Source organism: Trachypithecus francoisi, unplaced genomic scaffold (assembly GCF_009764315.1).
Source record: "Trachypithecus francoisi isolate TF-2019V2 unplaced genomic scaffold, Tfra_2.0 Lachesis_group12, whole genome shotgun sequence".
NCBI lineage: Eukaryota > Metazoa > Chordata > Mammalia > Primates > Cercopithecidae > Trachypithecus > Trachypithecus francoisi.
Window position 1 is genome coordinate 98,027,836 of NW_022681457.1, and position 11,495 is coordinate 98,039,330.

At 50.7% G+C, this 11,495-nt stretch overlaps 1 protein-coding gene across 1 annotated transcript in view; it reads right to left on the reverse strand.

The window, feature by feature from the left end:
• Window positions 1-11,495, reverse strand: part of ZDHHC18 (zinc finger DHHC-type palmitoyltransferase 18) — a 33,289-nt gene that overhangs the window by 19,778 nt on the left and 2,016 nt on the right. Inside the window, exon 2 of the mRNA XM_033227631.1 lies at window positions 7,366-7,526. Coding sequence (XP_033083522.1) covers window positions 7,366-7,526 — 161 coding nt within the window. The remainder of the gene's footprint in view (window positions 1-7,365; window positions 7,527-11,495) is intronic.

An 11,495-nucleotide genomic window follows, 5' to 3' on the forward strand; every position in this document is an offset into this window, starting at 1 on the left:
TCTCTCCAGCACTCTGCAAATGAAGCTTTGTACTCTGGCTTCCTGAGGCTGCCAGGAGCCAGGCGAGGCAGAGCTCTGTGTCATGCTGGAGCAAGGGTCCGTCTGGTGCTAAATCAAAGTCACCAGAGCTGGGGCAAAGGAGGCTCTGCAGGGGCTGCATTCTGCATGGGGGAAAACAAGCAGCTCTCCCACTGCTGATTCTCAGATCAGACAGTGCTGACCAATCACCGTCCAAGACTCAGCCTCAGAATCCTCCTCAACCTGCTCCTCCCGGCAGCCACTACCGATGGCAGCTTATAAGCACCTGGAGCAAGTCCACTCTCCATTCCTGACCAAAAGACTCAAGTCTCTTCAGTTTCAATAGAGAAAAGTGACTTTCAAAGTGTACTGACATTCCCAGTCTCACTCAATCAGAGAGACTCCTCTGGGCTGGGCAAGGGGATCCATGCCTGTGAGTTACAGATGAAAAACAGAGTTTACTCCAATAATAGAAGGTGGCGCTGAAACTAGGACCCTTGTCTTCCAGGGCACTCATTTGTTCACTCTTTCACACATGAGGACCTACTATGTGCAAGTTATTGTACAAGGTCTGGGGGCGGCAGGAAGGTAAGGGGCAAATTCATAGAAATGAGCCAAAGATATTGGTTTTGTTCACCCTGTGCCTGCCTGACATACTGCAGATGTTCAAAAAATATTTGTTGTAGAAAAGAGGAAAGAAGGGAGTGATGATAAGTGATGCTATCCCTGCCCTCAGGGAATCTAAGATCTACTCCAGGGCTGTTTCTGCTATGGCAGGCTCTTCCCCAAGTAAAAAGGTGCCCTTATGCTAGCAAGGCCCTCCTGCTGCCTTCCAGGCAGAAACCAAAGCTCTGAGGATGTGAAAATGAGAGGAAAGGCAAGGCTCCTCGTCACTGAATGGCTGTGAGGGCAAAGGAATTTCCCCACCCTAAGACAGCTCTTGGAGAGGAGCAGGCAGGCCTTTTGGGGTCACAGCCTGAAAGGCTGGGGCCGTGGAAGTTCCCCAGGGCTGGCTGCGGGCTGCCAAGAAGGCCCTGACTGCCCTCTGCCCTTCCATTGTTGTCACCGGCAAAGGACTGCAGTCTCCTCACCTCTAAGGCCAGCTCAAGGTCGGCCACAGCTCCTAGGCCTCGGGTGCTGGGTCACCATAATCCTCCCAGACCACTTCTGTCCATCTCTGGGCTCATGGAGCCTTTACCACATACCAGGCTTAGTGCTAGGCCTGTGGATACAGGAAGAGCCCACCTGAGGGCAGAGTCGGACAGAAGTGGATAATTAGAGTCCTCCTACAAGGCAGTGCCTCTGTGTGGTAACTCTGGGCCTGCCTGATCTTATTTTGAACCCTGGCATGGCCAATTGTTAGCCTGTGACCTGAAGAAACTGGTCAGTCTCTGAGCCTCAGGTTCCTCACCTGTAGAATGGGTAATGATGACATCAGCCCTGTAAAATTTTACACAAATCAGAAATAATATAATATCAATCTAGGCCGGGCGCGGTGGCTCAAGCCTGTAATCCCAGCACTTTGGGAGGCCGAGATGGGCGGATCACAAGGTCAGGAGATCAAGACCATCCTGGCTAACACGGTGAAACCCCGTCTCTACTAAAAAATACAAAAAACTAGCCGGGCGAGGTGGCGGGTGCCTGTAGTCCCAGCTACTCGGGAGGCTGAGGCAGGAGAATGGCATGAACCCGGGAGGCGGAGCTTGCAGTGAGCTGAGATCCAGCCACTGCACTCCAGCCCGGGCAACAGAGCGAGACTCCGTCTCAAAAAAAAAAAAAAAAAAAAAAAAAAAATATATATATATATATATATATAATATCAATCTAATAGCTATTCAATTAATGACATTACTGGTGTCTATACTCAATGCCTCAAGAACACAGAGGGAAATATGTGGGGTGGAGGCAGGAAGCAGCATTCAAGAAAGCAACAGGCCAAGTGCAGTGGCTCATGCCTGTAATCCCAACACTTTGGGAGGGTGAGGCTGCAGGACTGCTTGAGTCCAGGAGTTTGAGACCAGCCTGGGCAACATAGCAAGACCCTGTTTCTACAAAAAATAATTTAAAAAGAAAGTAAGGGGCCGGTCACAGTGGCTCACGCCTGTAATCCCAGCACTTTGGGAGGCCGAGGCAGGCAGATCACCTGAGGTCAGGAGTTTGAGACCAGCCTGACCATCATGGAGAAACCGCGTCTCTACTAAAAATACAAAATTAGCGGGGCGTGGTGGTGCATGCCCGTAATCCCAGCTACTCGGGAGGCTGAGGCAGGAGAATCGCTTGAACCCGGGAGGCAGAGGTTGTGGTGAGCCGAGATCTCACCATTGCATTCCAGCCTGGGCAACAAGAGCAAAACTCCATCTTAAAAAAGCAAGCAACAAAAGAAGTGGCAGCAAAGCTGGATCAGAAAGAATGAGCACTCTGGCTCACCACGGCAGGTGAGGACAGCACAAGCACAAGCAAACACACTAAGGCATCTAGTGCACAGCGTGGCTGGGGGTGCCAGGGACCGGTAGGAGAGGAGTGGTGGCGGGGGTAGGCTGCAGCTTGCCTTAATTTCAGAGTGAATTTTCAAGATAGAAGAGGAGCCAGGCACAGTGGATCATGCCTGTAATCCCAGCACTTTGGGAGACTGAGGCAGATGGATCACCTGAGGTCAGAAGTTCAAGAGCAGCCTGGCCAACATGGTGAAACCCCATCTCTACTAAAGATACAAAACTAGCCAGGCATGGTGTGCATGCCTGTAATTGCAGCCACTTGGGAGGCTGAGGGAGGAGAGTCGCTTGAACCCAGGAGGTGGAGGCTGCAGTAAGCTGAGATCACGCCATTGCACTCTAGCCTGGGTGACAGAGCAAGACTCTGTCTCAAAAAACAAGAACAAAAACATATATATATATATAAAAATATAAAATATATGTTAAATATATTACACATTAAATATATGTTAAATATATTATGCATACTAAATATATGTTAAATGCATATTATACATATTAAATATGTCAAACATATACATATTAAATATGTTAAATATTATGCATATGTATAAACTATATAAACATTTAATATATTTAATGTATATGAAATACATATATTATACACATATATTTAAAGATGAGCCATTTAGAGGAAAATACTAAAGAAATGAAGGTACAAGGTGGAATGCAGAAGGAAAAATCACAAAGGTTGGACTCATATCACCAATATCCAGGAAGCAGTACTGAGGGCACCAGAGAGTCACCCAAATTCTGTGGGGTTTGTGGGGGGGACAGGGCAGGGGTGGGGGGGACAAATTTGGATCTTGGAAATGTAACTACAATTGAAGGGAAAGGCCCAGTGCGGGCCTGTTCTGCACAGCCCTGAGCCAGTTCAGGTAGAACACGAGGCAGGTCTGTCCAGGGGAAGTGGGCTTCAGGACTGTCCAGGGAAAGTGGGCGGAGACGTCCTGGAGACGGAGAAGATGGGGTCTGGGAGCTGGTGCAGGGCAGTGGAGAGAGACGCAGCCTCTGCGTCCGTCCTGTGAACTGTAACAGGGTCTAAGTGAGCATCTGTCACTTGGATTCAGATGTCTCTATTACCTCCCATCAGACCAGGAGCTTCTGCAAGCAATATTCCTACTTCTTTCCAACTGCCTAGAGCCTGCAGGGTGAGCCAGCTGTACAGCCCATCAGCCGGCAAGACAGGATCTCAGATGAGGGTGACCGAGTGCCCTGATTTTCCTGGGATTGAGTGGTTTCCTAAGACAGCAGACTTTCCAGGTGGTCCTGGGTAAACTGGGAGGAGCTGGTCACTCTACCTCAGACTGTCCCTACAGGGCAGGAGCCCTGGGCCAGACCTGTTGGGCTGGAGTTGCTGGGCTGGGGGACCAAAGGGAAAAGCCCACACTGTCTACATGAGTCTAGGACCAGGTAATCAGTTCATGCTCACATGAACAGCACCACCTGCCTCAGAGACAGCTCCCAATCTTCTGGAAAAGGTTCAGTGATCTTAGTCCTCACCATTTTCAGGAAAATATGTTTTTTGTTTTTTGAGACAGAGTCTCGCTTTGTTGCCAGGCTGAAGTGCAGCGGCGCAATCCTGGCTCACTGCAACCTCCAACTCCCGATTCAAATGATTCTCCTGCCTCCGCCTATCCCGAGTAGTTGGGATTACAGGCATGTGCCACCACACCCAGCTAATTTTTGTATTTTTAGTAGAGACATGGTTTCACCATGTTGGCCAGGATGGTCTCAATCTCCTGACCTTGTGATCCGCCCGCCTCGGCCTCCCAAAGTGCTGGGATTACAGGCATGAGCCACTGCGCTAGCCCTGGGAAATATGTTTTACTTTAGTTAGTTAGAAGTCTCCTGGTCACACCTGAAAATGTGGCTTCTATTCAAGTTTGAGAATTCAAAGGCCCCCAAAATGCCACTTTTGCACTTTGCACCTGTTCCTAAAGAAAAGTCTTAGGCCCTGACATTCAGCACCCTACAAGATTGATTCCACCCCATCCTTCCAACGGGAATATCCCTAGGATCCCTAACTATCTGAAGTGCTCCTCATATTCCAGCCAACATGGACTGCTCAGTGGCCCGTTCCCATCCCTCCTCCTTCCCTCTGCCACCCTCTCTTCCCTCAGCTTTGTCTGCCTGAAGGGCTGCCTCCATACAGCTCCTGTGCTTGAATTCCACCCAAACTTAAAGGCGTGGCTCAAGCATCACTTCTCAGAGAAGCTTCTCCAGTCCTCCAGGCAGAAGATGCTCTTGACTCCTCTGACCCTCTTCTGAAGCCTGATCTCACTGGCAGTGGCTGGTCAGGGCTAACATCTGGGGCCAACTCATTTGAAACCCATGAGAGAAGCTCCTATCAGATTCATTGTTGGCCCCCACCCGCCTTCACTCTGCTGTCAGGAGTCAGCATATAGAATTAACACACACATGCCGGACGCGGTGGCTCACGCCTGTAATCCCAGCACTTTGGGAGGCCGAGGTGGGCGGATCACGAGGTCAGGAGATCAAGACCATCCTGGCTAACATGGTGAAACCCTGTCTCTACTAAAAATACAAAAAATTAGCCAGGCGTGGTGGTGTGCGCCTGTAGTCCTAGCTACTGGGAGGCTGAGGCAGGAGAATGGCGTGAACCCAGGAGGCAGAGCTTGCAGTGAGTTGAGATGCACCACTGCACTCCAGCCTGGGCAACAAAGCAAGACTCCGTCTCAAAAAAAAAGAATTAACACACACATGAACAAACCCATGATGCCCAACTGGGAGATGTCCTGTTTCTTCACCCTGACAGAGCAAGGAGGGCCTTCATAGAAGCTCACCCATTCTTCAGTTATTCATTTACTCATTTAGCCAACGTCACTGAGCCTTCTACATGGCGACAAGGTGAACAAGATGCTGGAATTCCATGCCCTCACTGGCCAGCAGAAAGAACAATTTTGTAATGACCACCCTTGCAGCACAGGTTCAGAGAAGGAAGGAAAAGGTGCTCTGGGAATGTGCCATAGAAGGCTTGGCCCAACCGGGATCAGGAAGGCTTCCCAGAGCACAGGAAACAAGTGGAGACAGAGGATGAAGGAGATGTGTCCCTGCTTCCATCTCAGAAGAGAAAGCAAGGGGTTTGGGAGTGAGAGGCACACACTCCGTCTCTGCTCCTTTATCCCTGGCCCTGTGATCACCTCCCTCAGTTTCTCCATCAGTACAACTGGTTAACAGGGTCGCCCTCACTGGGCTGTTGTGAAGATTTGTGGGGATAATCACTGTGATCCACGCAGCTCACAGGAGGCCGAGAATGGGCAGCCAGACCTCTGGGTCCGGCTGAGCTGGACAATAATCCTGCCTCATGATTAGCCCTGACCTGAAGGGGAGGAAGAACGGGGCACAGCTGGGCCTTCCCAGCTGCCAGGTGGGTTAGCCCAGGTCAGACTGTGGGATCCTGAAGGAGTGGCCAGGGACCCAGAGTTTGAGAGGGAAGGAAGCTGGATGTAGGCAAGATGAGGTGGCGCTCGTGGGCATGGCTGAGGATGGGGCCGGGCAGAGGAATGAGACAAAGAGCAGACAGAGCCCAGACAACATCCACTCCAGCTGCTCGCCCTCCCTCCCTCCCTGCTGCACAGAGTATTAGTGAAATGATTTCTAGGGATGGATGCAGCAGGGCTCTGACATTTACAGGCCACTAGATGTCTTCAGGGCCAGCTGGGTGTTTAAAAGCTTGTGTGAACACCATCCTGTTAGGGGAAGGAACTAACCACGGACCGGAAACCCCCGAAGTGTGCAAGTAGCCACGTCATTTCTCAGCAGGAAGGAACTAGGGTGCAGCAAGCTGAGATTAGGGACCCATCCCCAGTGGCCCGCCACCCCGGAACCCACACAGCAGTCTGAAAGGAATCAAGGGCCACGTGGGCTGCCTGGGAGCACAGGGTCTTTCTGGCCACTGCCGTTCCTCACACACACCCAGGCTGTTTGCCACTCTGGGCTTTGGCCTTACTGTTCCCAGATCCCAGTATTTCTACCACACTCATCTCCAGTGCCGCGTCCTCCTGGAGGTCTCCCCTGACCACCTAACGTAAACTAGCCCACTCCCCAACACCTACTGGGCTCTTCCCTAGATAACCCCACGCTCAAGCCCTCATCTGTTCAGGCCGGTGCTTCTTTGCTCAGATGTCACCTTCTTCACAAGATGTTCCCTGGCCACCCTATGTAAAACCACACACCTCCCTGCAGCCTTCATCCTCCCTCTCTCCTTTCTTCTGTCTGATATCCTAGATGTTTAATTATTTGTTTGTTTATTGTCTCCTTCCTCCTCAACTGTCAATCTCCATGAGGACAAGCAATATTGTCAGTTTTGTTCACTGCTATATCACACCTAAAAAAGTGCTGGCACATAGTAGGGGGTCAATAAATGTTTGATGAGTTCATGAATAAGTATATATGAATATTTAAGAGCAGGGGCTCTGGCCTGAGGTCTCATCCCAGCTCTTCTACTTATGTTGTGATCTTGGACCCTCTTTTGCCTTGATTTAATTAATCAGTAAAAGGAAAATAACAACAGTACCTACCTCATAGGATTACTGGGGGATTAAATAAGATCATGCATATAAAGAGCTTAAAACAGTGCTTGGCCCCAAGAACTACTCAGCTCCACGCTGGCTGCCATCGGGGCCTTTGCTGGCCAGCATTTCTTGCTTACTTATTTGCTCACTTGTTGATCATCTGTCTCCCTCTGTGCCAGTGTCAGCTCCAGCCTGCCTTGCTCACGACTGCATCCCCAGTTCCTAGTAAAGTTTCGGAAGAGAAAACCAGGCCTCCTCCCAAGTCAGGGAATGTGGAGCTATGGAGACCCAGCTTCGCCTGGGAGTAGAAACCTCACCGATCTGTTTCTCCAGGGCGGCTGCTTCACAGACAGTAGCCCGGGGCAGGATCCCAGGGTCGGTGAAGCTTGTCTGTAGCAGGCAGCTCATGACGAAGAAGAAGAGGATGGCAGCGATGATGGGGATGGCAAGGGTCAGCTTGCGGGCCAGGTAGGGACAGCTAGAACGAGAGATGGAGAGAGATCAGCAGACAACCCAAGGCCTCCCTGCGGCACAGGGCTACAGCACCTGGCAGGCGCTGTCATTCCAGCAACCACCACCAAAATCTTGAATACAGCCTTGCTTTGAGACAGAGGCACAGCTCCTCGGTGAGTGCAGCAAGTTGGCAATAAGTACCGGGAATAGACATCACTAATTGATCCTTGTGTTATACTTTCCTCCTGAGCACATGGCAGATGTGTCCAATAGATCCCAGAACTCCTAACCTCTGCATTCAGAGAATCCCTCTATACACAGAGCTTCAGGCAGACACTAGTGAAGTGGACTGTTACCTGAGACAAACCAGCCTGCAGTGTTCACTCACTCATTCATTCACTCACTCAGTCCACAAATATTTACTGAGGTCTTCTCTGTGGCAGGTAACACCTTCAATAAGCAGCATGAATAATGACGATGAATAAGACAAGAGCCCCTCCCCCTTGTGGCTTATGGTCAAGTGGGGAAAACAGACATGTAAACAGGGAATTGCCACACAGGGTGATGTGTGCTCTAGTGGGGGAGGGGAACACAGTAGCACAGTCAGGAAAGGCAACCTGAAGAAGATAATCCTAAGCTCCAACCTGAAGAATGAGTAGAGGGCTGGGGGAACGGCATGGTCCAGCCACTGTCACTGTGACGCAAGGGAGGCAGGTATCCCCGAGGCAGTGCTTTCAGACCTCCTGACCCTGGCTGCCTCAGAGAATAGCCTGTGCCTGCTGAATGGTTGTGCCTCTGTCCCCAGGCAGGCTGCCTACCATAGCCCTCCTCAAGCTCCCTCCTCCATCTTAGGGCCAGAACATTCTAGAAGTTCTGGACACTGGTGGGAGAATGGCTTCATGACAGTGAAGCTATCAGGGCTCTCTCTCTATGGCCAATCTTCTCTGTTGGCACCTCACTGTCCACCTAGAAGCCAGAGCCATCTTTTGGAAATGTCAATCAGATAATGTCATTTTTCTGCTTAAAACCTCCCAACAGCTTCCCATTATACTTTGAATAAAATCCAAACTCCCTACCATGGCCTTCTAGGCCAGGCATGATCTGGGCCCTACTGAGGACGTCAGCCTCATTTTACAAAACTCTCCTCTTGCTCCTGCTCCTCCCATCAGAATGGCCTCACGACAGTTCCTAGAACAAGCCTGGATCTCTCCTACCTCAGGGCCTTTGCACTTGCTGTTCCTTTTCTCAGATACCTCTTCCCTCCTCAGAAGGACCTTCCTTAACAACTCTGTACACAGCAAACTTCAACGCTCTTTCTTTCCTGCATAACATTTAGTATATATTTCAGCTACTTGTCTATGTGATGGCTATTTTTCTTTTCTTTTTTTTTTTTTTTTTGAGACGGAGTCTCGCTCTGTCGCCCAGCCTGGAGTGCAGTGGCCGGATCTCAGCTCACTGCAAGCTCCGCCTCCCGGGTTTACCGCCATTCTCCTGCCTCAGCCTCCCGAGTAGCTGGGACTACAGGCGCCCGCCACCTCGCCCGGCTATTTTTTTCTATTTTTTAGTAGAGACGGGGTTTCACCGTGTTAGCCAGGATGGTCTCGATCTCCTGACCTCGTGATCCGCCCGTCTCGGCCTCCCAAAGTGCTGGGATTACAGGCTTGAGCCACCGCGCCCGGCCTATGGCTATTTTTCTCTCACTAAAACATAAGCTCGGCCAGGTACAGTGGTTCACGCCTGTAATCCCAGCACTTTGGGAGGCTGAGGCGGGCGGATCACCTGAGGTCAGGAGTTCGAGACCAGCCTGACCAATAAGATGAAACCCCATTTCTAATAAAAATACAAAAACTAGCCGGGTGTGGTAGCATGTGCCTGTAATCCCAGCTACTCAGGAGGCTAAGACAGGAGAATCACTTGAATCCGGGAGGTGGAGGTTGCGGTGAGCTGAGATAGCACTCCAGCCTAGGCAACAAGAGCAAAACTCTGTCTCAAAAACAACAACAAACAAACAAACACAAAAAATCATAAGCTTCTCTGTGGGAATAGACTATGTTCTCTTGTTCAGCTTTATATTTCCAGCACACTGCACAGCACCTGGCACCAAGGAAGTACCCAGTAAATAACTGCTGCCAGGGGACAGAAAAATAGCTACCATCTTTTGAAGGCTTACTATGTGCCAGACACTGCCCTAATTAATAAATTACTATTAGTAACACTGGAAGTACAGATAGTTACTATGGGTCAGGTACCAGGCTAAGCGGTTCCTGTATACTTTCTCATCAAATACTCACTGAGACCCTGTGAAGTTATGCTCCTCACTTTACAGATGAGGAAACTAGAGCTCAGAGAGCTTAAGTAACCTGCCCAAGGTCACATGGCTCAGGAGTGCTAAAGTGGGACCCAAGCCAGCTCTGACTTTGAGGTTCATACTATTAACCATCATCCCATAGCCAGAGTAGCACCTGATCAGGTAAGGAGATGACGGGGCCCTGGGAGGCCTGAGATCAGCCAAGCTTCCAGGAGTGGCACAATAGGCACACACTTGTGGGCACCTGCATGCTGCTTCTGAAGTCTCCATCATCAGAGGCTCTGGCCTTCAGAGAAGCCCTTCCCCTGAGGAGCAGACTGCCAAGGCCAAGGGCTCCCAGTGGGCCACGCTCTGCTCCATACATCTCAATGGTTTCTGGGTCTGACCCTCAAACAGAACCAGAGGGCCCTCAGTGTCACCCACACGGCAATGACTCCAGTTCATATGCAACCAGACTTGTGTAGGGGGACAGAGAAGACTTGAAATCTAAGACTTATAGAGCCTGCAGAAACCACCAAGTCCTGGCCTCCTGATTCTCCAGAGGCCCACAGCTCTCCCAGGCCCACAGCTAGGTTCAAGGTCATCCAGCCAGTCAATGACAGAACTAGGGTTTCCAGTCTCCCAGCAAATACACTGTCAATTCATTCAAATACACTGTCAATTCATTCATTCAATAAGTATTGAGCACCTACTGCATACCAGGTGCGAGTTCTAGGCACCAAGGCTGCAACAGAGGAGAATGTCCTGCTCTCATGGGCAAAGACAAGGAAGAAACTAACAAGTATAACATAACATGTCAGGTGGTGGGAAGTGCTTCAGAGAGTGATAAATGAGGGGAGAGGAGAGGTGCTGGAGGGGAGTGGTTTGCTATGCTGTGCGGATGGACGGGGGAGGCCTAATGTGAGAGAGTGAGCCATGAGGCCACCTGCAGGAAGGGGATTCCAAGCACTGGCCCAGAAGGTAGGAGTGTGCACGGAGGATGACATGCCTGGAGGGAAGACGAGGACAGAAGAGAGCAGGGGGCAGCAGCCAGGGAAGATTCAGGCCTGACTTAGAATCAAAAAGGCACTCTGGCTGTTGCGTGGGGGCGGGAAGTAAGGGAGAAGTTGGGAGCCCTGCTGGAGGCCCCGTGCAACAATCCACCAAGCCAAAGAAGCAAAGCCATTCATAGCAGGAAAGGTTTAGAGAGCACCTTACCTTTTCCCAGAGCAATGGGGAGCATCCAGTCCAGACCCAGGTGAGTTCTCGGCCCAAACCCAAACTCTTCTGCCAATCTACCAGCCCCCAGTGAGGACAAGCAGGGCAAACCACAACACGGTTCACAAGCTCTCCCCAAACCCAGAAGTCCTTGCTTCCTCCCTCGCTGGAGACAAAACAGTCACCAGTGAAGATACCCGGTTAACCCAGAGAAGGTCCTGCTTCTAGTTCAGAAGTTAGGCCAGATATCACACTGCAGGGTCATGTGCGTCAACCACGGCAAGTACTGCTTCCTCCTGCCTCGGCTGCAGCCCTGGGTGTGAGGAGTGAGAGGGCAGCCCAGGGAATACTGGAAAAGGCACTTCCAGAACACTCATGTGGCCAGCCCAGGGAAGTAGATCTGAAACTCAGTCCAGAGCTGAGCTCTGGGCCCCCCAGAGCTTCTGCTTGTAATTCATCCCTAAACTTTTTATCCACACTACTCAGAAA